The sequence below is a fragment of the Drosophila bipectinata genome, chromosome 2L (assembly GCF_030179905.1).
Source record: "Drosophila bipectinata strain 14024-0381.07 chromosome 2L, DbipHiC1v2, whole genome shotgun sequence".
Lineage (NCBI taxonomy): Eukaryota > Metazoa > Arthropoda > Insecta > Diptera > Drosophilidae > Drosophila > Drosophila bipectinata.
Genome location: NC_091736.1, coordinates 8,820,216 through 8,845,381, shown reverse-complemented (window position 1 = coordinate 8,845,381; position 25,166 = coordinate 8,820,216). Strand labels below are relative to the sequence as shown.

The 25,166-nt window shown below is 44.7% G+C and overlaps 3 protein-coding genes, 30 non-coding genes and 3 pseudogenes across 33 annotated transcripts in view; 1 reads left to right on the top strand and 35 right to left on the bottom strand.

Annotated features, from left to right (window-relative positions):
* Positions 1-15,772, bottom strand: part of Trs23 (trafficking protein particle complex subunit 4-like protein Trs23) — a 33,650-nt gene extending 17,878 nt beyond the window's left edge. The window contains exon 1 of the mRNA XM_070277356.1: positions 15,747-15,772. The gene's annotated coding sequence lies outside the window, so the exon portion shown is untranslated. The remainder of the gene's footprint in view (positions 1-15,746) is intronic.
* Positions 11-129, bottom strand: LOC138925970 (5S ribosomal RNA). The gene has a single exon (XR_011442240.1). It is a non-coding gene; the product is annotated as a 5S ribosomal RNA (ribosomal RNA).
* On the bottom strand, positions 481-599 carry LOC122321755 (5S ribosomal RNA). The gene has a single exon (XR_006246276.1). It is a non-coding gene; the product is annotated as a 5S ribosomal RNA (ribosomal RNA).
* On the bottom strand, positions 951-1,069 carry LOC122321728 (5S ribosomal RNA). Its single transcript, XR_006246252.2, has one exon. It is a non-coding gene; the product is annotated as a 5S ribosomal RNA (ribosomal RNA).
* Positions 1,421-1,539, bottom strand: LOC122321757 (5S ribosomal RNA). The gene has a single exon (XR_006246278.1). It is a non-coding gene; the product is annotated as a 5S ribosomal RNA (ribosomal RNA).
* On the bottom strand, positions 1,890-2,008 carry LOC122321758 (5S ribosomal RNA). Its single transcript, XR_006246279.1, has one exon. It is a non-coding gene; the product is annotated as a 5S ribosomal RNA (ribosomal RNA).
* Positions 2,359-2,477, bottom strand: LOC122321733 (5S ribosomal RNA). Its single transcript, XR_011442238.1, has one exon. It is a non-coding gene; the product is annotated as a 5S ribosomal RNA (ribosomal RNA).
* LOC138925968 (5S ribosomal RNA) lies at positions 2,829-2,947 on the bottom strand. Its single transcript, XR_011442237.1, has one exon. It is a non-coding gene; the product is annotated as a 5S ribosomal RNA (ribosomal RNA).
* LOC122321763 (5S ribosomal RNA) lies at positions 3,300-3,418 on the bottom strand. The gene has a single exon (XR_006246284.1). It is a non-coding gene; the product is annotated as a 5S ribosomal RNA (ribosomal RNA).
* LOC122321764 (5S ribosomal RNA) lies at positions 3,770-3,888 on the bottom strand. The gene has a single exon (XR_006246285.1). It is a non-coding gene; the product is annotated as a 5S ribosomal RNA (ribosomal RNA).
* On the bottom strand, positions 4,239-4,357 carry LOC138925967 (5S ribosomal RNA). The gene has a single exon (XR_011442236.1). It is a non-coding gene; the product is annotated as a 5S ribosomal RNA (ribosomal RNA).
* On the bottom strand, positions 4,709-4,827 carry LOC122321768 (5S ribosomal RNA). The gene has a single exon (XR_006246289.1). It is a non-coding gene; the product is annotated as a 5S ribosomal RNA (ribosomal RNA).
* LOC138925966 (5S ribosomal RNA) lies at positions 5,180-5,298 on the bottom strand. Its single transcript, XR_011442235.1, has one exon. It is a non-coding gene; the product is annotated as a 5S ribosomal RNA (ribosomal RNA).
* On the bottom strand, positions 5,649-5,767 carry LOC122321731 (5S ribosomal RNA). Its single transcript, XR_011442234.1, has one exon. It is a non-coding gene; the product is annotated as a 5S ribosomal RNA (ribosomal RNA).
* On the bottom strand, positions 6,120-6,238 carry LOC138925965 (5S ribosomal RNA). The gene has a single exon (XR_011442233.1). It is a non-coding gene; the product is annotated as a 5S ribosomal RNA (ribosomal RNA).
* On the bottom strand, positions 6,590-6,708 carry LOC138925964 (5S ribosomal RNA). The gene has a single exon (XR_011442232.1). It is a non-coding gene; the product is annotated as a 5S ribosomal RNA (ribosomal RNA).
* LOC122321771 (5S ribosomal RNA) lies at positions 7,060-7,178 on the bottom strand. The gene has a single exon (XR_006246292.1). It is a non-coding gene; the product is annotated as a 5S ribosomal RNA (ribosomal RNA).
* On the bottom strand, positions 7,529-7,647 carry LOC122321772 (5S ribosomal RNA). Its single transcript, XR_006246293.1, has one exon. It is a non-coding gene; the product is annotated as a 5S ribosomal RNA (ribosomal RNA).
* Positions 7,998-8,116, bottom strand: LOC122321770 (5S ribosomal RNA). The gene has a single exon (XR_006246291.1). It is a non-coding gene; the product is annotated as a 5S ribosomal RNA (ribosomal RNA).
* Positions 8,468-8,586, bottom strand: LOC122321724 (5S ribosomal RNA). The gene has a single exon (XR_006246248.2). It is a non-coding gene; the product is annotated as a 5S ribosomal RNA (ribosomal RNA).
* On the bottom strand, positions 8,937-9,055 carry LOC122321722 (5S ribosomal RNA). Its single transcript, XR_006246246.2, has one exon. It is a non-coding gene; the product is annotated as a 5S ribosomal RNA (ribosomal RNA).
* Positions 9,408-9,526, bottom strand: LOC122321774 (5S ribosomal RNA). Its single transcript, XR_006246295.1, has one exon. It is a non-coding gene; the product is annotated as a 5S ribosomal RNA (ribosomal RNA).
* LOC122321775 (5S ribosomal RNA) lies at positions 9,878-9,996 on the bottom strand. The gene has a single exon (XR_006246296.1). It is a non-coding gene; the product is annotated as a 5S ribosomal RNA (ribosomal RNA).
* On the bottom strand, positions 10,349-10,467 carry LOC122321776 (5S ribosomal RNA). The gene has a single exon (XR_006246297.1). It is a non-coding gene; the product is annotated as a 5S ribosomal RNA (ribosomal RNA).
* LOC138925962 (5S ribosomal RNA) lies at positions 10,821-10,936 on the bottom strand (annotated as a pseudogene).
* LOC122321778 (5S ribosomal RNA) lies at positions 11,288-11,406 on the bottom strand (annotated as a pseudogene).
* Positions 11,757-11,875, bottom strand: LOC138925963 (5S ribosomal RNA; annotated as a pseudogene).
* Positions 12,228-12,346, bottom strand: LOC138925974 (5S ribosomal RNA). The gene has a single exon (XR_011442244.1). It is a non-coding gene; the product is annotated as a 5S ribosomal RNA (ribosomal RNA).
* On the bottom strand, positions 12,696-12,814 carry LOC122321723 (5S ribosomal RNA). Its single transcript, XR_006246247.2, has one exon. It is a non-coding gene; the product is annotated as a 5S ribosomal RNA (ribosomal RNA).
* LOC138925969 (5S ribosomal RNA) lies at positions 13,166-13,284 on the bottom strand. Its single transcript, XR_011442239.1, has one exon. It is a non-coding gene; the product is annotated as a 5S ribosomal RNA (ribosomal RNA).
* Positions 13,636-13,754, bottom strand: LOC122321781 (5S ribosomal RNA). The gene has a single exon (XR_006246301.2). It is a non-coding gene; the product is annotated as a 5S ribosomal RNA (ribosomal RNA).
* LOC122321782 (5S ribosomal RNA) lies at positions 14,106-14,224 on the bottom strand. The gene has a single exon (XR_006246302.1). It is a non-coding gene; the product is annotated as a 5S ribosomal RNA (ribosomal RNA).
* Positions 14,576-14,694, bottom strand: LOC138925961 (5S ribosomal RNA). Its single transcript, XR_011442231.1, has one exon. It is a non-coding gene; the product is annotated as a 5S ribosomal RNA (ribosomal RNA).
* Positions 15,773-17,260: 1,488 nt separating the features above from the next.
* Positions 17,261-20,106, top strand: LOC108133298 (glutactin). Its single transcript, XM_017253149.3, has 4 exons — positions 17,261-17,488; positions 18,207-18,878; positions 18,964-19,329; positions 19,390-20,106. The coding sequence occupies exons 1-4, from the start codon at positions 17,261-17,263 to the stop codon at positions 19,990-19,992; spliced, it is 1,869 nt and encodes a 622-aa protein (XP_017108638.2). The 3' UTR covers positions 19,993-20,106.
* TRNAD-GUC (transfer RNA aspartic acid (anticodon GUC)) lies at positions 17,829-17,900 on the bottom strand. The gene has a single exon. It is a non-coding gene; the product is annotated as a tRNA-Asp (tRNA).
* Positions 20,107-20,110: 4 nt separating the features above from the next.
* Positions 20,111-24,307, bottom strand: Glt (Glutactin). The gene is made up of 2 exons (XM_017253191.3): positions 23,047-24,307; positions 20,111-22,606 (listed from the first exon to the last, which is right to left on the bottom strand). Exons 1-2 carry the CDS (start codon positions 24,257-24,259, stop codon positions 20,349-20,351), a joined length of 3,471 nt encoding a protein of 1,156 aa, XP_017108680.3. The 5' UTR covers positions 24,260-24,307; the 3' UTR covers positions 20,111-20,348.
* Between the last annotated feature and the right edge of the window lie 859 nt (positions 24,308-25,166).

Genomic DNA, 25,166 nt, shown 5'->3' with positions numbered 1-25,166 from the left:
TTGTTGACGATGCCAACAACACGCGGTGTTCCCAAGCGGTCCCCCATCTAAGTACTAACCGCGCCCGACGCTGCTTAATTTCGGTGATCGGACGAGAACCGATGTATTCAGCGTGGTATGGTCGTTGGCGAAAGTCGCAGGGTTAATCTATAGCTTTATATTTTGGTTGAACGCCTAACCTGTGTGTTATTTGGGGCTGCCAAGATACGCAGAAGTATCTGAAAGATGCCTAAGGGCTTCCACAAAGCGCCAGCCAGAATGAAAATGAATTTCCCGTAAAGGTTTGACCCTACAGGGGATTCCAGGTGTATCTAAAAGATGTATGGGCCGTGGGGGGAGGTGCAGATGGGTAAAATAATAAAAATAAATAAATAAATTAAAATAAAACATATTTTTCATGGAGTAAACTGCAATGGGGTAACTGGAATGGCTAGGCCATAGGCAAAATGGGGAAAACAGGGGGCAAAAAGTTGTTGACGATGCCAACAACACGCGGTGTTCCCAAGCGGTCCCCCATCTAAGTACTAACCGCGCCCGACGCTGCTTAATTTCGGTGATCGGACGAGAACCGATGTATTCAGCGTGGTATGGTCGTTGGCGAAAGTCGCAGGGTTAATCTATAGCTTTATATTTTGGTTGAACGCCTAACCTGTGTGTTATTTGGGGCTGCCAAGATACGCAGAAGTATCTGAAAGATGCCTAAGGGCTTCCACAAAGCGCCAGCCAGAATGAAAATGAATTTCCCGTAAAGGTTTGACCCTACAGGGGATTCCAGGTGTATCTAAAAGATGTATGGGCCGTGGGGGGAGGTGCAGATGGGTAAAATAATAAAAATAAATAAATAAATTAAAATAAAACATATTTTTCATGGAGTAAACTGCAATGGGGTAACTGGAATGGCTAGGCCATAGGCAAAATGGGGAAAACAGGGGGCAAAAAGTTGTTGACGATGCCAACAACACGCGGTGTTCCCAAGCGGTCCCCCATCTAAGTACTAACCGCGCCCGACGCTGCTTAATTTCGGTGATCGGACGAGAACCGATGTATTCAGCGTGGTATGGTCGTTGGCGAAAGTCGCAGGGTTAATCTATAGCTTTATATTTTGGTTGAACGCCTAACCTGTGTGTTATTTGGGGCTGCCAAGATACGCAGAAGTATCTGAAAGATGCCTAAGGGCTTCCACAAAGCGCCAGCCAGAATGAAAATGAATTTCCCGTAAAGGTTTGACCCTACAGGGGATTCCAGGTGTATCTAAAAGATGTATGAGCCGTGGGGGGAGGTGCAGATGGGTAAAATAATAAAAATAAATAAATAAATTAAAATAAAACATATTTTTCATGGAGTAAACTGCAATGGGGTAACTGGAATGGCTAGGCCATAGGCAAAATGGGGAAAACAGGGGGCAAAAAGTTGTTGACGATGCCAACAACACGCGGTGTTCCCAAGCGGTCCCCCATCTAAGTACTAACCGCGCCCGACGCTGCTTAATTTCGGTGATCGGACGAGAACCGATGTATTCAGCGTGGTATGGTCGTTGGCGAAAGTCGCAGGGTTAATCTATAGCTTTATATTTTGGTTGAACGCCTAACCTGTGTGTTATTTGGGGCTGCCAAGATACGCAGGAGTATCTGAAAGATGCCTAAGGGCTTCCACAAAGCGCCAGCCAGAATGAAAATGAATTTCCCGTAAAGGTTTGACCCTACAGGGGATTCCAGGTGTATCTAAAAGATGTATGAGCCGTGGGGGAGGTGCAGATGGGTAAAATAATAAAAATAAATAAATAAAATAAAATAAAACATATTTTTCATGGAGTAAACTGCAATGGGGTAACTGGAATGGCTAGGCCATAGGCAAAATGGGGAAAACAGGGGGCAAAAAGTTGTTGACGATGCCAACAACACGCGGTGTTCCCAAGCGGTCCCCCATCTAAGTACTAACCGCGCCCGACGCTGCTTAATTTCGGTGATCGGACGAGAACCGATGTATTCAGCGTGGTATGGTCGTTGGCGAAAGTCGCAGGGTTAATCTATAGCTTTATATTTTGGTTGAACGCCTAACCTGTGTGTTATTTGGGGCTGCCAAGATACGCAGAAGTATCTGAAAGATGCCTAAGGGCTTCCACAAAGCGCCAGCCAGAATGAAAATGAATTTCCCGTAAAGGTTTGACCCTACAGGGGATTCCAGGTGTATCTAAAAGATGTATGAGCCGTGGGGGAGGTGCAGATGGGTAAAATAATAAAAATAAATAAATAAAATAAAATAAAACATATTTTTCATGGAGTAAACTGCAATGGGGTAACTGGAATGGCTAGGCCATAGGCAAAATGGGGAAAACAGGGGGCAAAAAGTTGTTGACGATGCCAACAACACGCGGTGTTCCCAAGCGGTCCCCCATCTAAGTACTAACCGCGCCCGACGCTGCTTAATTTCGGTGATCGGACGAGAACCGATGTATTCAGCGTGGTATGGTCGTTGGCGAAAGTCGCAGGGTTAATCTATAGCTTTATATTTTGGTTGAACGCCTAACCTGTGTGTTATTTGGGGCTGCCAAGATACGCAGGAGTATCTGAAAGATGCCTAAGGGCTTCCACAAAGCGCCAGCCAGAATGAAAATGAATTTCCCGTAAAGGTTTGACCCTACAGGGAATTCCAGGTGTATCTAAAAGATGTATGAGCCGTGGGGGGAGGTGCAGATGGGTAAAATAATAAAAATAAATAAATAAAATAAAATAAAACATATTTTTCATGGAGTAAACTGCAATGGGGTAACTGGAATGGCTAGGCCATAGGCAAAATGGGGAAAACAGGGGGCAAAAAGTTGTTGACGATGCCAACAACACGCGGTGTTCCCAAGCGGTCCCCCATCTAAGTACTAACCGCGCCCGACGCTGCTTAATTTCGGTGATCGGACGAGAACCGATGTATTCAGCGTGGTATGGTCGTTGGCGAAAGTCGCAGGGTTAATCTATAGCTTTATATTTTGGTTGAACGCCTAACCTGTGTGTTATTTGGGGCTGCCAAGATACGCAGAAGTATCTGAAAGATGCCTAAGGGCTTCCACAAAGCGCCAGCCAGAATGAAAATGAATTTCCCGTAAAGGTTTGACCCTACAGGGGATTCCAGGTGTATCTAAAAGATGTATGAGCCGTGGGGGGAGGTGCAGATGGGTAAAATAATAAAAATAAATAAATAAAATTAAAATAAAACATATTTTTCATGGAGTAAACTGCAATGGGGTAACTGGAATGGCTAGGCCATAGGCAAAATGGGGAAAACAGGGGGCAAAAAGTTGTTGACGATGCCAACAACACGCGGTGTTCCCAAGCGGTCCCCCATCTAAGTACTAACCGCGCCCGACGCTGCTTAATTTCGGTGATCGGACGAGAACCGATGTATTCAGCGTGGTATGGTCGTTGGCGAAAGTCGCAGGGTTAATCTATAGCTTTATATTTTGGTTGAACGCCTAACCTGTGTGTTATTTGGGGCTGCCAAGATACGCAGAAGTATCTGAAAGATGCCTAAGGGCTTCCACAAAGCGCCAGCCAGAATGAAAATGAATTTCCCGTAAAGGTTTGACCCTACAGGGGATTCCAGGTGTATCTAAAAGATGTATGAGCCGTGGGGGGAGGTGCAGATGGGTAAAATAATAAAAATAAATAAATAAAATAAAATAAAACATATTTTTCATGGAGTAAACTGCAATGGGGTAACTGGAATGGCTAGGCCATAGGCAAAATGGGGAAAACAGGGGGCAAAAAGTTGTTGACGATGCCAACAACACGCGGTGTTCCCAAGCGGTCCCCCATCTAAGTACTAACCGCGCCCGACGCTGCTTAATTTCGGTGATCGGACGAGAACCGATGTATTCAGCGTGGTATGGTCGTTGGCGAAAGTCGCAGGGTTAATCTATAGCTTTATATTTTGGTTGAACGCCTAACCTGTGGTTATTTGGGGCTGCCAAGATACGCAGAAGTATCTGAAAGATGCCTAAGGGCTTCCACAAAGCGCCAGCCAGAATGAAAATGAATTTCCCGTAAAGGTTTGACCCTACAGGGGATTCCAGGTGTATCTAAAAGATGTATGGGCCGTGGGGGGAGGTGCAGATGGGTAAAATAATAAAAATAAATAAATAAATTAAAATAAAACATATTTTTCATGGAGTAAACTGCAATGGGGTAACTGGAATGGCTAGGCCATAGGCAAAATGGGGAAAACAGGGGGCAAAAAGTTGTTGACGATGCCAACAACACGCGGTGTTCCCAAGCGGTCCCCCATCTAAGTACTAACCGCGCCCGACGCTGCTTAATTTCGGTGATCGGACGAGAACCGATGTATTCAGCGTGGTATGGTCGTTGGCGAAAGTCGCAGGGTTAATCTATAGCTTTATATTTTGGTTGAACGCCTAACCTGTGGTTATTTGGGGCTGCCAAGATACGCAGGAAGTATCTGAAAGATGCCTAAGGGCTTCCACAAAGCGCCAGCCAGAATGAAAATGAATTTCCCGTAAAGGTTTGACCCTACAGGGGATTCCAGGTGTATCTAAAAGATGTATGAGCCGTGGGGGGAGGTGCAGATGGGTAAAATAATAACAATAAATAAACAAATAAAATAAAACATAATTTTTCATGGAGTAAACTGCAATGGGGTAACTGGAATGGCTAGGCCATAGGCAAAATGGGGAAAACAGGGGGCAAAAAGTTGTTGACGATGCCAACAACACGCGGTGTTCCCAAGCGGTCCCCCATCTAAGTACTAACCGCGCCCGACGCTGCTTAATTTCGGTGATCGGACGAGAACCGATGTATTCAGCGTGGTATGGTCGTTGGCGAAAGTCGCAGGGTTAATCTATAGCTTTATATTTTGGTTGAACGCCTAACCTGTGTGTTATTTGGGGCTGCCAAGATACGCAGGAGTATCTGAAAGATGCCTAAGGGCTTCCACAAAGCGCCAGCCAGAATGAAAATGAATTTCCCGTAAAGGTTTGACCCTACAGGGGATTCCAGGTGTATCTAAAAGATGTATGAGCCGTGGGGGGAGGTGCAGATGGGTAAAATAATAAAAATAAATAAATAAATTAAAATAAAACATATTTTTCATGGAGTAAACTGCAATGGGGTAACTGGAATGGCTAGGCCATAGGCAAAATGGGGAAAAACAGGGGGCAAAAAGTGGTTGACGATGCCAACAACACGCGGTGTTCCCAAGCGGTCCCCCATCTAAGTACTAACCGCGCCCGACGCTGCTTAATTTCGGTGATCGGACGAGAACCGATGTATTCAGCGTGGTATGGTCGTTGGCGAAAGTCGCAGGGTTAATCTATAGCTTAATATTTTGGTTGAACGCCTAACCTGTGTGTTATTTGGGGCTGCCAAGATACGCAGGAGTATCTGAAAGATGCCTAAGGGCTTCCACAAAGCGCCAGCCAGAATGAAAATGAATTTCCCGTAAAGGTTTGACCCTACTGGGGATTCCAGGTGTATCTAAAAGATGTATGAGCCGTGGGGGGAGGTGCAGATGGGTAAAATAATAAAAATAAATAAATAAATAAAATAAAACATATTTTTCATGGAGTAAACTGCAATGGGGTAACTGGAATGGCTAGGCCATAGGCAAAATGGGGAAAACAGGGGGCAAAAAGTTGTTGACGATGCCAACAACACGCGGTGTTCCCAAGCGGTCCCCCATCTAAGTACTAACCGCGCCCGACGCTGCTTAATTTCGGTGATCGGACGAGAACCGATGTATTCAGCGTGGTATGGTCGTTGGCGAAAGTCGCAGGGTTAATCTATAGCTTTATATTTTGGTTGAACGCCTAACCTGTGTGTTATTTTGGGCTGCCAAGATACGCAGGAGTATCTGAAAGATGCCTAAGGGCTTCCACAAAGCGCCAGCCAGAATGAAAATGAATTTCCCGTAAAGGTTTGACCCTACAGGGGATTCCAGGTGTATCTAAAAGATGTATGAGCCGTGGGGGGAGGTGCAGATGGGTAAAATAATAAAAATAAATAAATAAATTAAAATAAAACAATATTTTTCATGGAGTAAACTGCAATGGGGTAAGTGGAATGGCGAGGCCATAGGCAAAATGGGGAAAACAGGGGGCAAAAAGTTGTTGACGATGCCAACAACACGCGGTGTTCCCAAGCGGTCCCCCATCTAAGTACTAACCGCGCCCGACGCTGCTTAATTTCGGTGATCGGACGAGAACCGATGTATTCAGCGTGGTATGGTCGTTGGCGAAAGTCGCAGGGTTAATCTATAGCTTTATATTTTGGTTGAACGCCTAACCTGTGTGTTATTTGGGGCTGCCAAGATACGCAGGAGTATCTGAAAGATGCCTAAGGGCTTCCACAAAGCGCCAGCCAGAATGAAAATGAATTTCCCGTAAAGGTTTGACCCTACTGGGGATTCCAGGTGTATCTAAAAGATGTATGAGCCGTGGGGGGAGGTGCAGATGGGTAAAATAATAAAAATAAATAAATAAAATAAATTAAAACAAATTTTTCATGGAGTAAACTGCAATGGGGTAACTGGAATGGCTAGGCCTTAGGCAAAATGGGGAAAACAGGGGGCAAAAAGTTGTTGACGATGCCAACAACACGCGGTGTTCCCAAGCGGTCCCCCATCTAAGTACTAACCGCGCCCGACGCTGCTTAATTTCGGTGATCGGACGAGAACCGATGTATTCAGCGTGGTATGGTCGTTGGCGAAAGTCGCAGGGTTAATCTATAGCTTTATATTTTGGTTGAACGCCTAACCTGTGTGTTATTTGGGGCTGCCAAGATACGCAGGAGTATCTGAAAGATGCCTAAGGGCTTCCACAAAGCGCCAGCCAGAATGAAAATGAATTTCCCGTAAAGGTTTGACCCTACTGGGGATTCCAGGTGTATCTAAAAGATGTATGAGCCGTGGGGGGAGGTGCAGATGGGTAAAATAATAAAAATAAATAAATAAAATAAATTAAAACAAATTTTTCATGGAGTAAACTGCAATGGGGTAACTGGAATGGCTAGGCCATAGGCAAAATGGGGAAAACAGGGGGCAAAAAGTTGTTGACGATGCCAACAACACGCGGTGTTCCCAAGCGGTCCCCCATCTAAGTACTAACCGCGCCCGACGCTGCTTAATTTCGGTGATCGGACGAGAACCGATGTATTCAGCGTGGTATGGTCGTTGGCGAAAGTCGCAGGGTTAATCTATAGCTTTATATTTTGGTTGAACGCCTAACCTGTGTGTTATTTTGGGCTGCCAAGATACGCAGGAGTATCTGAAAGATGCCTAAGGGCTTCCACAAAGCGCCAGCCAGAATGAAAATGAATTTCCCGTAAAGGTTTGACCCTACTAGGGGATTCCAGGTGTATCTAAAAGATGTATGAGCCGTGGGGGGAGGTGCAGATGGGTAAAATAATAAAAATAAATAAATAAATAAATAAAACAAATTTTTCATGGAGTAAACTGCAATGGGGTAACTGGAATGGCTAGGCCATAGGCAAAATGGGGAAAACAGGGGGCAAAAAGTTGTTGACGATGCCAACAACACGCGGTGTTCCCAAGCGGTCCCCCATCTAAGTACTAACCGCGCCCGACGCTGCTTAATTTCGGTGATCGGACGAGAACCGATGTATTCAGCGTGGTATGGTCGTTGGCGAAAGTCGCAGGGTTAATCTATAGCTTTATATTTTGGTTGAACGCCTAACCTGTGTGTTATTTGGGGCTGCCAAGATACGCAGGAGTATCTGAAAGATGCCTAAGGGCTTCCACAAAGCGCCAGCCAGAATGAAAATGAATTTCCCGTAAAGGTTTGACCCTACTGGGGATTCCAGGTGTATCTAAAAGATGTATGAGCCGTGGGGGGAGGTGCAGATGGGTAAAATAATAAAAATAAACAAATAAAATAAATAAAACAAATTTTTCATGGAGTAAACTGCAATGGGGTAACTGGAATGGCTAGGCCTTAGGCAAAATGGGGAAAACAGGGGGCAAAAAGTTGTTGACGATGCCAACAACACGCGGTGTTCCCAAGCGGTCCCCCATCTAAGTACTAACCGCGCCCGACGCTGCTTAATTTCGGTGATCGGACGAGAACCGATGTATTCAGCGTGGTATGGTCGTTGGCGAAAGTCGCAGGGTTAATCTATAGCTTTATATTTTGGTTGAACGCCTAACCTGTGTGTTATTTTGGGGCTGCCAAGATACGCAGGAGTATCTGAAAGATGCCTAAGGGCTTCCACAAAGCGCCAGCCAGAATGAAAATGAATTTCCCGTAAAGGTTTGACCCTACTGGGGATTCCAGGTGTATCTAAAAGATGTATGAGCCGTGGGGGGAGGTGCAGATGGGTAAAATAATAAAAATAAATAAATAAAATAAAATTAAAACAATTTTTCATGGAGTAAACTGCAATGGGGTAACTGGAATGGCTAGGCCTAGGCAAAATGGGGAAAACAGGGGGCAAAAAGTTGTTGACGATGCCAACAACACGCGGTGTTCCCAAGCGGTCCCCCATCTAAGTACTAACCGCGCCCGACGCTGCTTAATTTCGGTGATCGGACGAGAACCGATGTATTCAGCGTGGTATGGTCGTTGGCGAAAGTCGCAGGGTTAATCTATAGCTTTATATTTTGGTTGAACGCCTAACCTGTGTGTTATTTTGGGCTGCCAAGATACGCAGGAGTATCTGAAAGATGCCTAAGGGCTTCCACAAAGCGCCAGCCAGAATGAAAATGAATTTCCCGTAAAGGTTTGACCCTACTGGGGATTCCAGGTGTATCTAAAAGATGTATGAGCCGTGGGGGGAGGTGCAGATGGGTAAAATAATAAAAATAAATAAATAAATAAATTAAAACAAATTTTTCATGGAGTAAACTGCAATGGGGTAACTGGAATGGCTAGGCCTTAGGCAAAATGGGGAAAACAGGGGGCAAAAAGTTGTTGACGATGCCAACAACACGCGGTGTTCCCAAGCGGTCCCCCATCTAAGTACTAACCGCGCCCGACGCTGCTTAATTTCGGTGATCGGACGAGAACCGATGTATTCAGCGTGGTATGGTCGTTGGCGAAAGTCGCAGGGTTAATCTATAGCTTTATATTTTGGTTGAACGCCTAACCTGTGTGTTATTTTGGGGCTGCCAAGATACGCAGGAGTATCTGAAAGATGCCTAAGGGCTTCCACAAAGCGCCAGCCAGAATGAAAATGAATTTCCCGTAAAGGTTTGACCCTACTGGGGATTCCAGGTGTATCTAAAAGATGTATGAGCCGTGGGGGGAGGTGCAGATGGGTAAAATAATAAAAATAAATAAATAAAATAAATTAAAACAAATTTTTCATGGAGTAAACTGCAATGGGGTAACTGGAATGGCTAGGCCTTAGGCAAAATGGGGAAAACAGGGGGCAAAAAGTTGTTGACGATGCCAACAACACGCGGTGTTCCCAAGCGGTCCCCCATCTAAGTACTAACCGCGCCCGACGCTGCTTAATTTCGGTGATCGGACGAGAACCGATGTATTCAGCGTGGTATGGTCGTTGGCGAAAGTCGCAGGGTTAATCTATAGCTTTATATTTTGGTTGAACGCCTAACCTGTGTGTTATTTTGGGGCTGCCAAGATACGCAGGAGTATCTGAAAGATGCCTAAGGGCTTCCACAAAGCGCCAGCCAGAATGAAAATGAATTTCCCGCAAAGGTTGGACCCTACTGGGGATTCCAGGTGTATCTAAAAGATGTATGAGCCGTGGGGGAGGTGCAGATGGGTAAAATAATAAAAATAAATAAATAAAATAAAATAAAACAAATTTTTCATGGAGTAAACTGCAATGGGGTAACTGGAATGGCTAGGCCATAGGCAAAATGGGGAAAACAGGGGGCAAAAAGTTGTTGACGATGCCAACAACACGCGGTGTTCCCAAGCGGTCCCCCATCTAAGTACTAACCGCGCCCGACGCTGCTTAATTTCGGTGATCGGACGAGAACCGATGTATTCAGCGTGGTATGGTCGTTGGCGAAAGTCGCAGGGTTAATCTATAGCTTTATATTTTGGTTGAACGCCTAACCTGTGTGTTATTTTGGGCTGCCAAGATACGCAGGAGTATCTGAAAGATGCCTAAGGGCTTCCACAAAGCGCCAGCCAGAATGAAAATGAATTTCCCGTAAAGGTTTGACCCTACTGGGGATTCCAGGTGTATCTAAAAGATGTATGAGCCGTGGGGGGAGGTGCAGATGGGTAAAATAATAAAAATAAATAAATAAAATAAATTAAAACAAATTTTTCATGGAGTAAACTGCAATGGGGTAACTGGAATGGCTAGGCCATTAGGCAAAATGGGGAAAACAGGGGGCAAAAAGTTGTTGACGATGCCAACAACACGCGGTGTTCCCAAGCGGTCCCCCATCTAAGTACTAACCGCGCCCGACGCTGCTTAATTTCGGTGATCGGACGAGAACCGATGTATTCAGCGTGGTATGGTCGTTGGCGAAAGTCGCAGGGTTAATCTATAGCTTTATATTTTGGTTGAACGCCTAACCTGTGTGTTATTTTGGGCTGCCAAGATACGCAGGAGTATCTGAAAGATGCCTAAGGGCTTCCACAAAGCGCCAGCCAGAATGAAAATGAATTTCCCGTAAAGGTTTGACCCTACTGGGGATTCCAGGTGTATCTAAAAGATGTATGAGCCGTGGGGGGAGGTGCAGATGGGTAAAATAATAAAAATAAATAAATAAAATTAAAATAAAACAATATTTTTCATGGAGTAAACTGCAATGGGGTAACTGGAATGGCTAGGCCATAGGCAAAATGGGGAAAACAGGGGGCAAAAAGTTGTTGACGATGCCAACAACACGCGGTGTTCCCAAGCGCCCCATCTAAGTACTAACCGCGCCCGACGCTGCTTAATTTCGGTGATCGGACGAGAACCGATGTATTCAGCGTGGTATGGTCGTTGGCGAAAGTCGCAGGGTTAATCTATAGCTTTATATTTTGGTTGAACGCCTAACCTGTGTGTTATTTGGGGCTGCCAAGATACGCAGGAGTATCTGAAAGATGCCTAAGGGCTTCCACAAAGCGCCAGCCAGAATGAAAATGAATTTCCCGTAAAGGTTTGACCCTACTGGGGATTCCAGGTGTATCTAAAAGATGTATGAGCCGTGGGGGGAGGTGCAGATGGGTAAAATAATAAAAATAAATAAATAAAATAAAATAAAACAAATTTTTCATGGAGTAAACTGCAATGGGGTAACTGGAATGGCTAGGCCATAGGCAAAATGGGGAAAACAGGGGGCAAAAAGTTGTTGACGATGCCAACAACACGCGGTGTTCCCAAGCGGTCCCCCATCTACGTACTAACCGCGCCGACGCTTGCTTAATTTCGGTGATCGGACGAGAACCGATGTATTCAGCGTGGTATGGTCGTTGGCGAAAGTCGCAGGGTTAATCTATAGCTTAATATTTTGGTTGAACGCCTAACCTGTGTGTTATTTTGGGCTGCCAAGATACGCAGGAGTATCTGAAAGATGCCTAAGGGCTTCCACAAAGCGCCAGCCAGAATGAAAATGAATTTCCCGTAAAGGTTTGACCCTACTGGGGATTCCAGGTGTATCTAAAAGATGTATGAGCCGTGGGGGGAGGTGCAGATGGGTAAAATAATAAAAATAAATAAATAAAATAAAATAAAACAAATTTTCATGGAGTAAACTGCAATGGGGTAACTGGAATGGCTAGGCCATAGGCAAAATGGGGAAAACAGGGGGCAAAAAGTTGTTGACGATGCCAACAACACGCGGTGTTCCCAAGCGGTCCCCCATCTAAGTACTAACCGCGCCCGACGCTGCATAATTTGGGTGATCGGACGAGAACCGAAGTATTCAGCGTGGTATGATCGTTGGGGAAAGTCGCAGGGTTAATCTATAGCTTTATATTTTGGTTGAACGCCTAACCTGTGTGTTATTTGGGGCTGCCAAGATACGCAGGAGTATCTGAAAGATGCCTAAGGGACTTCCACAAAGCGCCAGCCAGAATGAAAATGAATTTCCCGTAAAGGTTTGACCCTACTGGGGATTCCAGGTGTATCTAAAAGATGTATGAGCCGTGGGGGGAGGTGCAGATGGGTAAAATAATAAAAATAAATAAATAAAATAAAATAAAACAAATTTTTCATGGAGTAAACTGCAATGGGGTAACTGGAATGGCTAGGCCATAGGCAAAATGGGGAAAACAGGGGGCAAAAAGTTGTTGACGATGCCAACAACACGCGGTGTTCCCAAGCGGTCCCCCATCTAAGTACTAACCGCGCCCGACGCTGCTTAATTTCGGTGATCGGACGAGAACCGATGTATTCAGCGTGGTATGGTCGTTGGCGAGTCGCAGGGTTAATCTATAGCTTTATATTTTGGTTGAACGCCTAACCTGTGTGTTATTTGGGGCTGCCAAGATACGCAGGAGTATCTGAAAGATGCCTAAGGACTTCCACAAAGCGCCAGCCAGAATGAAAATGAATTTCCCGTAAAGGTTTGACCCTACTGGGGATTCCAGGTGTATCTAAAAGATGTATGAGCCGTGGGGGGAGGTGCAGATGGGTAAAATAATAAAAATAAATAAATAAAATAAAATAAAACAAATTTTTCATGGAGTAAACTGCAATGGGGTAACTGGAATGGCTAGGCCATAGGCAAAATGGGGAAAACAGGGGGCAAAAAGTTGTTGACGATGCCAACAACACGCGGTGTTCCCAAGCGGTCCCCCATCTAAGTACTAACCGCGCCCGACGCTGCTTAATTTCGGTGATCGGACGAGAACCGATGTATTCAGCGTGGTATGGTCGTTGGCGAAAGTCGCAGGGTTAATCTATAGCTTTATATTTTGGTTGAACGCCTAACCTGTGTGTTATTTGGGGCTGCCAAGATACGCAGGAGTATCTGAAAGATGCCTAGGGGCTTCCACAAAGCGCCAGCCAGAATGAAAATGAATTTCCCGTAAAGGTTTGACCCTACTGGGGATTCCAGGTGTATCTAAAAGATGTATGAGCCGTGGGGGGAGGTGCAGATGGGTAAAATAATAAAAATAAATAAATAAAATAAATTAAAACAAATTTTTCATGGAGTAAACTGCAATGGGGTAACTGGAATGGCTAGGCCATAGGCAAAATGGGGAAAACAGGGGGCAAAAAGTTGTTGACGATGCCAACAACACGCGGTGTTCCCAAGCGGTCCCCCATCTAAGTACTAACCGCGCCCGACGCTGCTTAATTTCGGTGATCGGACGAGAACCGATGTATTCAGCGTGGTATGGTCGTTGGCGAAAGTCGCAGGGTTAATCTTTAGCTTTATATTTTTGTTGAACGCCTAACCTGTGTGTTATTTGGGGCTGCCAAGATACGCAGGAGTATCTGAAAGATGCCTAAGGGCTTCCACAAAGCGCCAGCCAGAATGAAAATGAATTTCCCGTAAAGGTTTGACCCTACTGGGGATTCCAGGTGTATCTAAAAGATGTATGAGCCGTGGGGGGAGGTGCAGATGGGTAAAATAATAAAAATAAATAAATAAAATAAAATAAAACAAATTTTTCATGGAGTAAACTGCAATGGGGTAACTGGAATGGCTAGGCCATAGGCAAAATGGGGAAAACAGGGGGCAAAAAGTTGTTGACGATGCCAACAACACGCGGTGTTCCCAAGCGGTCCCCCATCTAAGTACTAACCGCGCCCGACGCTGCTTAATTTCGGTGATCGGACGAGAACCGATGTATTCCGCGTGGTATGGTCGTTGGCGAAAGTCGCAGGGTTAATCTATAGCTTTATATTTTGGTTGAACGCCTAACCTGTGTGTTATTTTGGGCTGCCAAGATACGCAGGAGTATCTGAAAGATGCCTAAGGGCTTCCACAAAGCGCCAGCCAGAATGAAAATGAATTTCCCGTAAAGGTTTGACCCTACTGGGGATTCCAGGTGTATCTAAAAGATGTATGAGCCGTGGGGGGAGGTGCAGATGGGTAAAATAATAAAAATAAATAAATAAAATAAAATAAAACAAATTTTTCATGGAGTAAACTGCAATGGGGTAACTGGAATGGCTAGGCCATAGGCAAAATGGGGAAAACAGGGGGCAAAAAGTTGTTGACGATGCCAACAACACGCGGTGTTCCCAAGCGGTCCCCCATCTAAGTACTAACCGCGCCCGACGCTGCTTAATTTCGGTGATCGGACGAGAACCGATGTATTCAGCGTGGTATGGTCGTTGGCGAAAGTCGCAGGGTTAATCTATAGCTTTATATTTTGGTTGAACGCCTAACCTGTGTGTTATTTGGGGCTGCCAAGATACGCAGGAGTATCTGAAAGATGCCTAAGGACTTCCACAAAGCGCCAGCCAGAATGAAAATGAATTTCCCGTAAAGGTTTGACCCTACTGGGGATTCCAGGTGTATCTAAAAGATGTATGAGCCGTGGGGGGAGGTGCAGATGGGTAAAATAATAAAAATAAATAAATAAAATAAATTAAAACAAATTTTTCATGGAGTAAACTGCAATGGGGTAACTGGAATGGCTAGGCCATAGGCAAAATGGGGAAAACAGGGGGCAAAAAGTTGTTGACGATGCCAACAACACGCGGTGTTCCCAAGCGGTCCCCCATCTAAGTACTAACCGCGCCCGACGCTGCTTAATTTCGGTGATCGGACGAGAACCGATGTATTCAGCGTGGTATGGTCGTTGGCGAAAGTCGCAGGGTTAATCTTTAGCTTTATATTTTTGTTGAACGCCTAACCTGTGTGTTATTTGGGGCTGCCAAGATACGCAGGAGTATCTGAAAGATGCCTAAGAGCTTGTACAAAGGATCTTAACAGAATTTCTTTCGAAATGGACCGTTAGGAGATTCTAGTGCCAAAAAGACGTATGAGTTGTTATAGGGGGTGTGGACAGATCATATAATAAAAACAAGAAAGGAAAGCTAACTTCGGGCGGAGCCGAAGTTTATATACCCTTGCAGTTAAAACCGGATATATATCGCAAACATCGAATATAGTTGGCCGATCCTTATAAGAATATGATAATATTACCCAATTTATTATAATACAAAACCTAAAAATTTCCCAAACTTCTATCTTCAAAAACACGAAAGTTGGGTCATTTCCGATCGTTCAGTTATATGGCAGCTATGGGATATAGTCGGCCGATCCTAATGAAATTTGGTAGGTTGGATCAATCTGTATTAAATTCCAGCTTTCTATCTTAAAAAACACGAAAGTTGGGTCATTTCCGATCGTTCAGTTATATGGCAGCTATAGGATATAGTCTGCCGATCCTTATGAAATTTGGCATGACGGAATGTGTTGCCAAAAAAAGCTCTCATGTCAAATTTGAACTCTCTAACTCTAAAAACACCAAAGTTATACCATTTCCGATCAATCAGTTATATGGCAGCTATAGGATATAGTCGGCCGATCCGGGCCGTTCCGACTTATATACTGCGTGCAAAGGAAAGAAGGGTGTGTGCAAAGTTTCAAGACGATAGCTTTAAAACTGAGAGACTAGTTCGCGTAGAAACAGACAGACGGACAGACAGACGGACAGACAGACGGACAGACGGACATGCTTATATCAACTCAGGAGGTGATCCTGATCAAGAATATATATACTTTATAGGGTCGGAGATGTCTCCTTCACTGCGTTGCACACTTTTGACCAAAATTATAATACCCTCTGCAAGGGTATAATAAATTAGTTTTATAAGTAAATACTACAGTCTATTTTCAGTTAATATTATTACCTTATAGAATCAAGTATTTAAAATTAAAATTAAAAATAAAATAAATTAAAAATATTAAACGTTTTAGCCACAAAAATGTTTCAATCGCTGCATTAATTGTATTGTTTTTTGTTTATATTAAAATGATAATATATTCTATGAATGTTTGATGACAAATTTTTTTGTTGTTTTATGTGTTATGATTCATTTATGACTTAATTAAACTTTTGTAAGTCTTTATAAATATCTTGGAGGCTTTTGTATAGACATCATAAATTGCTTTGAGTCATATCAGACACGGGCATGAAAGAATTTGAATGGTGAAACTAATCTCCATGGATACTCATTAGGAAACATAATAAAACGCAAATTAAGCATGACAGCTCATTTATTCTTAGTTTAATTATTTTTTGAATGAAAGCCTGCTATGGAAAAGGGCCAGAAAAGTTTCTTATAATTATTTATTCAGGAATTATTAAAAAAATTAAATTTTTTTCTCTAAAAAAGTTTAATTTATGTGGTAAATTGGCCAAGAAAATTTAAATTGGCAACGGGAAATCTATTGTATTAGTCGCTTAAAGACTTCCTATTTTTGGCGGGGTTTCCCGAATTTTGTTATAGGAAATACCTACCTCTACAGAGTCTTTCCAGCGATTAGGTGAAGAAGTCGTTGATCTCGTTTGGCACTGAAGCGTCACAAATGCTTTCTCCCCTGGCGCGCGATGATGGATAATTTGGCATTAGCTTGGAATACCAGTAGCGAGGAGAATTTTCAGAATCAATTAGGTAAAATTTAAAATTTAAATCAATGCCCGCAGCTATTTAAAAATTAATTTTTACCTGGCGCTACCCGCACTTTCATCGTCGCGTCGTCATCGAAGTCCGTGAGAAAGACAAACTGAGTTAATGGCCATTGCCCCATGTTTGCTAACAAATATTCGCATCAATCTGAGCAACTAATGACCGACTAGCAGACAAATCAAGTTCGAGCTGTCGCGGCTGCTCTTTAAATTTCCCTTTTACTTGCACTCCAACAGATGAGCCAAAACCAGAGCGTCTAAATTAGTTCTTGCACCGAAAAAAATTTGCTACTAGTTTTCTATATTTATGGAATTAAATATAAATAATAAAGTATATCCTTTTAATGGAAAAACCAAAAAAGTATGACAATAGGGGAAGTTTTTTAAAATTGTAAAGAAATATTTAATATTTTTTTTTAAATCTAAATATTTTACATAACTGTTTCTAAAATAGTGTTCTACGTTTAAAAGTTATTTGAAATTCATTAGATTTTTTTTATGTTATTTATTTGCATAAATCTTTGGCTCGAGCCAAGGGGACGCCGCATCATTTGCAGTTCGTTTCGCATTTTGTTTTAGCCAGTTTCCGTTTGGCAACTCTTCTTTTGGCTATTTCGGTCAATCTTGGGGTGAAACTTTGGGTCAGAGCGGACTAAAATCTATTGACTCCGGCCAGCTACAGATCAGTTGCGTTCAGAGCGCCATCGAGAGTGTTATATCCGCGGATTAAAAAAAATGCAACTCAGGTGTATAGTGTTTGTGCTACTTGTGGTCCTTCGATATGGGATAGAGGCTCGGGTTCGAGGCCGGCAATATGATGAGGAGAAAGACACAATCGTCGAATTAAATAAGTTGGGCACCATCCAGGGGAAAATTCTGGAGACCGCCTGGACCAAACGTGAGGTGTTACAGTTCGTCGATGTTAGATATGCAGAACCACCCACCGGGCAGCATCGATTTAAGGTAGCGAAGCCTTAAATTAAATTGTTTTGGAACCTAAAGAAATGTAGAGTGTAGCACAGTTAATCAATTTGTCAACATTCCAAATGTTTTTTCTTTTTGCTTCGCTGATGAAACAAATTAGAGATGTATTTAGTCATAAATTTTGTGGGCTAAAATGGCATAAGAGTTTCGCGAAACCGACTGCCAAGAAATTCAAATAGAAATGTTTAACTTCATTGGAGAATCGTTTTCTCCTACCGCAAAACTTTCAAAATTATGTTAATTTACTTAAAGGCAATATTTAAGCCAATATTAATTTAATTCCCAAATACTTGTACGAAATTGGAAAAAAAAAGTTGACCTCCCCGACGGGGAATTGAACCCCGGTCTCCCGCGTGACAGGCGGGGATACTAACCACTATACTATCGAGGATATGGAATTTTGTGGGTAGAATGTCAGAATTCCAGGTGCGAGCAGGTGTAAAGAAAGCAGTGATTATAATTAAATTCTAAAATTTATAATATAAGCTCAACAAACATGAAATGATTCACCGCCAGACACAATCTTAGGAATTGTTAATCTGTGTTTAATATTTGAAATCGTAAATTGTAAACCTTAATTATAAATCAAAATATTATAATGATTAGTATTTCTTCTTGATAGGCTTTTTAGCTAACACCTCAACATGTTGAACTCTCACGTTTTCTTGAAAAATTCACCTTTTTGTTTCTATTGTAGCCTCCTCGCCCCATCGAGCCATGGGAGGATGTGATGGACGCCACGGCGGAAAAGATTGGTTGCCCCTCGGTGGTATCCATGGACAACCTGCGTCAACTCGACGACGTTTTGGATGTGGAGGATTGCTTGACGATGACCATCACCACACCGAATGTGACTGCCCGATTACCTGTGCTGGTCTACATTCATGGAGAGTACTTGTATGAAGGAAGCAATTCGGAAGCTCCTCCAGATTACCTTCTTGAGAAGGATATTGTGCTAGTGACGCCGCAGTACCGTCTCGGACCTTTCGGCTTTCTGTCCACGAAGACGGATGAGATTCCGGGTAATGCCGGGTTTTTGGACATTTTCCTTGCCTTACAGTTTGTGAAGCACTTTATTTCATCGTTTGGAGGCGACCCCGAACGAGTGACGGTTGCTGGACAGGTGGGAGGAGCCGCTATCGCCCATCTGCTCACTCTTTCGCCGATGGTGCAGCGAGGTCTCTTTAGTCAGGTGATTTACCACTCCGGGTCCGCAATCATGCCTATTTTCCTGGAGGAGGATCCGCGTAAGCACGCCCAGGAGATTGCCAAGAAAGCCGATTGCCAGATGGTGACGGTACGAGACTTAAATACCTGCCTAATGGAGCTCACGGCTTTGGAGTTACTAACCGCCTTTATGGAGCATGCGGTAAGTTGTTTTCAAGACCTATGGAACAAACTATTCAAACACAAAGAAACAAATTAAAGTATATTTATTCTTTATTTTTGTCTAGTTGGAGAAATCGGATCTCGGCATTGGACACACTGGTGGCATACAGTTTACTATAGGTGGGCCCAGCGGGGTTTTACCCAAGCACCCTTATGATCTCATGTTGGAGTCGAACTTCTCCTATCCTGCCATGGGTGGCTGTCCCAAGAATGCTGGCACCCGTGTCCTAAACGAGATTGTTGACAATGACTTCGAAGGCAAGATTCCGGACGATGAGTACAACACGTATAACTACATTGACCACGTAATTCGTCAGGTGGTGGGCACCGACAAGACCATGCTCCTAACCAGTTTTGTTACCCACGACTTTTTCAACCGACACCTCTTGGAGAACGGAACATTCGACACCTTGATTCCACGGCTAATTGATGTGAGTATTTCATAAAGTTATTGGATTGGAATGTTTCCTAAAATCTTTTGTCTGTCTCAGGTGGCTGGTACCTTGAACCATAAGCTACCCGTTCTGCTCGCCCTGAACATGAACAATAAGCACAATCCGGACAACACGTTCCTTTATTCCTTCGACTATGCCGGCGAATTCAATCGGTATCGGGAGATGGACGAGGAAACTAACATGCAGAGTCCCTTAAAGGCGGGTGTTTCTTTGACCGACGAGGCTCTCTACCTATTCCCGTATCCCGATCATGTGAAACGCCTCAGTCCCCCGGACGTGACAATGGCCCATCGAATGGTGGAGCTTTGGACTAATTTTGTGATTAGCGGTAACCCGTTAGGCTCTTACCGCTCCGGCTACTGGCCACCCATGACCACGCTCTACGGACCCTATATGAAGATCGATGAGACGCTGACAATCGGAGGCAACTACTTCAATGAGTTCTCGGCCACTCTACGGGACGAGGATGAGGGCCACAGTCTGATTCGTGAGATATATTACTTGCGCAGCCGGAGCAGGAAACGAGCTCAAGCCAAGCGGCGGAAACAGTTGGCGGCTTCGAAGGCTAACCGGCTAAAGAAGTCTGAAGCCCGGAAGAGTCTCGTAAAGCGACCCAATCGCAACAAGATACGTTTTTAAGGACAACCTTTAACCAGTATATATTAAGATTAAGTTTTTAGATGGAATACCCACTTTTCCTGCTTCTTACCACCACACTTGTGTTGAAATCTGAGATTGTAGTACATACATACATATATTTATTAAAGAGGCTAAGCACAAAAGCTATGGTTTTATTTTGTTTTTATTGTAGGGCTTCACAACAGTAAATCATAAAATTAAAATATTTCCGGGCAATGTTTGTTTCCTCAATCTCAAAAATAATGGCTGTGGTTAACATCTCAAATGATAAAGATTTATTTTTTTTTCATTTTTAATCGTAGTGTTTATTAAATTTTATTTTGCAATGCATGAACTTATAAGAAAGTCGCGACAATTTACTGGCGGCGATCTTGCTGGCGGTGGATAAGCTTAGTGTGCCTTGGGGCGTTCAAAAATCTTCTGAATTCAACGGTGTAAGGGATTGGCTGGTGGGATTGGCGAGCAGCTTCTTCCGCCGCCTCCGCCTGGGCAAATTGTCGTTCCTCCTCCTCCCTGAGAGCCCGATCGCGCTCCTCCTCCTCCTGACGGAGCTTTAACTGAGCCTGCACGTAATCCTCATAGGTGGCGTAGTTGCTGGGATCGTTTTGTGGGTCCACTTCGGGTTGATTCTCTTGGTCCTGGCCAACCGACTCTTCTTGGGGTCCCTCGTAACCTGGATAGCCGGCCGACTGGCCATACTCCTGTTCTTGCTCCTGGCGCAGCTGATCCCTGCGCTGTTGTTCGCGCTCTTGCTCTTCGTCGTAGTTACGATCCGAGTCGGATTCCGATGGTCTTCCCTCCTGCTGGGAGCGCAGATAGTCTTCGTAGCTAGGATAACGTGATGGATCGTTGTCGGACTGCCCCTGGGACTGTTCCTGTTCCCGTTCTTGCTGCTCGCGCTCTCGTTGCAATCGTTCTTCGTATTCCCGGCGCTCCTGCTCACGGAGCTGCCTCTCCTGCTCTAGTCGCTCCTGTTCGCGCTGCTGTTCCTGATCCGATTCTGGAGATTGCTCTCCTTGCTGGCCCCTCGCGTAGTCTTCGTAGGTGGGATACGGCTGACGACCGTCTTCCGGATTTTCTTCAGGCTGCCCCTCTTGTTGCTCGCGTTCCTGTTGCTCCCGTTCTCGCTGCTGACGCTCTTGCTCCAACCGTTCTTCATCCTCTCGCTGCTCCTGCTCTCGTTGCAGCCTTTCTTGCTCTAATCGCTCCTGTTCGCGCTGTTGCTCTTCGGCATAGTTGCGTTCAGGATCAGATTCTGGAGACTGTTCTCCTTGCTGGGACTTCACGTAGTCTTCATATGTGGGATACGCGTGAAGATTGTCTTCAGTATTTTTATCGGGCTGATACTGGTCTGGTTGCTCGCGTTCTTGTTGCTCGCGTTCTCGCTGCTGCCGATCCTGTTCCAATCGTTCTTCATATTCGCGTCGCTCCTGCTCCCGTCGCTGATCTTCTCGCTCCTGTTGCTCCCGTTCTTGTTTTTGGCGTTCTTGCTCAGCAAAGTCGGGAGTGATTTCTCTACCATAGGCATCATATGTCACTGGATCTCGATTAAGCACGGCACGCCACGCCTCCTGCTGCTCTCGGCGTTGTTGCTCCCGCTGTTGTTGCTCCCGCTGTTGCTGTTCACGCCATTGCTGGTCGCGGCGTTCCTGTTCTCGCTGTTGCTGCTCTTGTTGTTCCTGCAGCTCCTGTTCCCGCTGCTGCTGTTCCTGCAGCTTCTTCTCGCGTTCCAGTCTCTCTCGCTGCAACTGCTCCTGTTGCTGCTGAAGGCGCAGCTGGTATTCTCGCCGGCGCTCCTCCGCTTCTCGCTGCTGATATTCGCGGAACTCCTGCTTCCTTCGGGCTTCTTCAGCTGAGTCCTTGGCGGGCCACGTTTGCTGGGGTTGCCTGTTCTGCCAGTTGCTATATGGATTGTGCACATACGGACGCCTGGTTGTCGTAGTTGTAGTGGGGGTAATGGTGCTAATAGGAATCACAACTGGAGTGCTCTTCGTGGTGGTATTGAAGTAATTGGAATACAGGTTGGGAACATAAATTCCCTCCCCGAAATGTGGGTCCAGCTCGAGCAAGTTTCCTCCGGAGTTGGAGATTCGCAAGACGGGTCCGTATTCGGAGGAGGCACGGGGCCAAACTCCAGAGTTCGGGTTCGGCACGCCTGTGGTGGCAAAGTTGACCCACATAGTCACCAAAGCGCGCGACAGAGATCTGTCCACGGCATTCAGCTGACTGGTCTCCACCGGGTATGGGAACACATAGACATTGTCGTCGCTGAGCGAGGCATCCACTGCAAAGGGTAGAGGACTCTCGACATGCTCGAATCTATGGTGCTCTCCACGGTAAGCAAAGTTGTAAAGGTAGACGGGAGATTTGCTGTACGAGTTCCGAATAGAGAAGATTACTGGTGCCCGGTACAGGATCATGTTGCTCAGCTCCAGCAGGCCTTGCGACACGCTGCTCGGGCCAACGCTCCGCACCTGGTCGGGGCTGAAGATCTCGCGCAGTGCCCACTGCTTCCAGATCTGGTGTTCGCTGGGAGGGGCCAAGTGGCGTAACACCACGTCGATATAATCGGATACATTGTACGATCGTACGTTTTCAATCTGCTTGTAGAAACCTAAAAAAAAACATTAAAAGTATAAGTAGAAACATTTAAACTTTCTTGATTACAAATATTATATTTGCAATTCATTTTAAAATCTATAAAATAAATAAAGCACAAGCCACTTGACTTTTAACTCTGTGAATTTCCCAAAAGCACAATAATAAAGTTCAAAATGTTTCCTGTCTGTTTCTATAAATATAGAAAAGTGCCTTGACTCTAATTAGACAATACACTAAGTAGCTGTACTATATGAGGCTGTTTAATCGAACTAGTCCTTATCAAAAGCGACCCACAAGACCCCAACAGTTGCTTATCTCGTACAGCCACTAGAACTTTTGTTTCGAACCTGACCCAATTTTTCTAATTTTAATTTCCTTATATGTTTTTTTTTATTATTAATGCATTTAAAAATTAGGGAAGTGCAAGAATATTTTTCTTTAAAGTGTACTTACGCGACAGGATGAAGGCGCTAGCGTCCTTGGTGGCGCCTATGATCGTGGGTACTGCGTTGCTGGCGTTGGCGGCCAAGGCGACGGGTGGCTTAGGCAGGTATCCTAGAGGGTCACCCACCACCAGCTTGAAGGCGCCAAGGGAGCTAAGACCAAGGGGCTCATTCCGGTTGAAGAGCTGCTCAAAAGCGTCAACCAGCTGCGAGGTGGGCAGACTGCCCAGACAGTCGTATAGAGGTGCAAGGCTGCGGGTGTCGGCGACCGTCGGACAGCGGGCGAAGCTGGCAAAGGTGTCCAAAGTTTCCAGTGGGCGCTCGTCAATCAGGTAGGGATTTAAGGCCGTGCCCGATTGCAAAATCAGCTGCTGGAAGAGGCCACTGGCGCGGCCACTCAGACTGAGGGCGTGGATCAAGGTCGCTCCACCAGCCTGACCCAACAGGGTTACCTGACCAGGGTTGCCACCAAAGCTCTCCAGATTTTTTTGCAGCCACTCGAGAGCTAGGTGAATATCGGCGAGAGCTACGTTTCCGGGCAGCTCGTCGCTGAGGGCGCTCAGGAAACCGAAGGGTGCCAGTCGATAGTTGATGGAGACCAGCACCACATCCTTCTCCAGGACATAGTCCGGCTGGGCCTCCTCGGAACCGCCATCGAAGAGCATCTCGCCGTGCACGAATACCAGAACGGGCAGGTTGCTGGCGTGCTCGGGCGCATAAATGTCCAGGGTCAGACAGTCGTCAACGTTTTCGCCCCTGGCCTCTGACTCCCTCAGGCGTTGGAGCTCCGGGAACTGAGCGCAGTTGGGGCTCTTCACATTGGCATTAACTCTGCCCTGGTAGCCAGTAGGCTGGGCAGCTTGGAAGCGCGCCAAACCACTGCCAACTTTGCCATAACGGATGCCAAGGAAAGCGTTAACCAGACCATTGGCATTGCTCTTGAAACCACGAACACCAACAACCTCTCCAACTTCTGGAGCTTGGACAACGACTTCCCGGGAATCCTGTGCGTACTGGGGTGCCTGCTGAGATGACAAATCCTGTGGGACATGCACTGGTGGTGAGTGGCGCACTTTCCAGGGCTCCGGCTTCAAATGCTCCTTCTTCCATTGACCTTCCTCCTCACTGTCATAGTCATCGTCGTAGTCATTGCTTCTCCTACCCCGATACAGGGCACAGGATTGGGCCACACAAAGGGCCAGAACGAAGTACAGCGGCTTCATGATGCTCGCTGCTCCGCGTTTGAATCAAAACTGATTTCTGGATCGGATTTCTCAGCCTGAATAGCTTCAAGCACTATCTGCAAGCTAACAGCCTTGGGGCGGCTGACCCAAGATTTTCAGCCTCTTCGAAATCGGAAGCTAAGAAAAAACAAGGGAATTGCGCAGAGATTATTACACAATACCACATGGAATTTGTAAAATAAATATTTTATTTTATTTCTTGTATTAAGAACTTATTTAATTTCATTTTGATTTGTGATTTAAATAATAATTGGTATCTTAAGTTCTGCAAAATGGATCGCCTGGCTTTAGGTCGATGTCATCAGAGTCTACATGTAATCATTGGTTTGTTGGTCGAACTGCTTTAGACGATCTGGTGGACCTTATCTCATCCGCTCACTGGTTCTACTGGGGCTGGGGTTATCTGCGTCGTTAAAACATACACAGTGTGTATGTCCCAATAAGGCTTTATGTTCAACATTTAAAAACACTTACCAGGAAGGTTTATATTTTTTACGTTTCAGAACTTAGAACTCATTAAGCAATACTTACTCCAAAAATTGCTTAAATTTTGTGATTAAGAACAATCGAATATAATCTTTTTAATAAAGGGTGCCAAATCCAAGGATATTGAGGCTTCTCTAATAAAACACATAGTTTATGTTCATAATATAATATTCTCTATATTTTCATTTTTATTAATCATTTTCGATTCCTTTCCCACCGTTTCTTTTTCTGTTAAATTTTTTTTTCATTTTGAATTTCATTTTTTTTGTGATTTTTTCATTTTGTTTGTATCGGCTTGTTCTGTATGTATCTATAATGTGTTATAATTAAGAATCGTCATTTCATCTAAATATTTCAGTTATAATAATACAATATAATAATCATTAATAATATGTGATTT

Bases quoted from the DNA above. Each gene is read 5' to 3' on its own strand.
- LOC108133298 (XM_017253149.3), top strand. From the start codon at position 17,261: ATGCAACTCAGGTGTATAGTGTTTGTGCTACTTGTGGTCCTTCGATAT. The intron at 17,489-18,206 runs GTAGCGAAGCCT...TTTCTATTGTAG, and splicing joins CCGGGCAGCATCGATTTAAG to CCTCCTCGCCCCATCGAGCC. The intron at 19,330-19,389 runs GTGAGTATTTCA...TGTCTGTCTCAG, and splicing joins TGATTCCACGGCTAATTGAT to GTGGCTGGTACCTTGAACCA.
- Glt (XM_017253191.3), bottom strand. From the start codon at position 24,259: ATGAAGCCGCTGTACTTCGTTCTGGCCCTTTGTGTGGCCCAATCCTGT. The intron at 22,607-23,046 runs GTAAGTACACTT...GTTTTTTTTTAG, and splicing joins TAGCGCCTTCATCCTGTCGC to GTTTCTACAAGCAGATTGAA.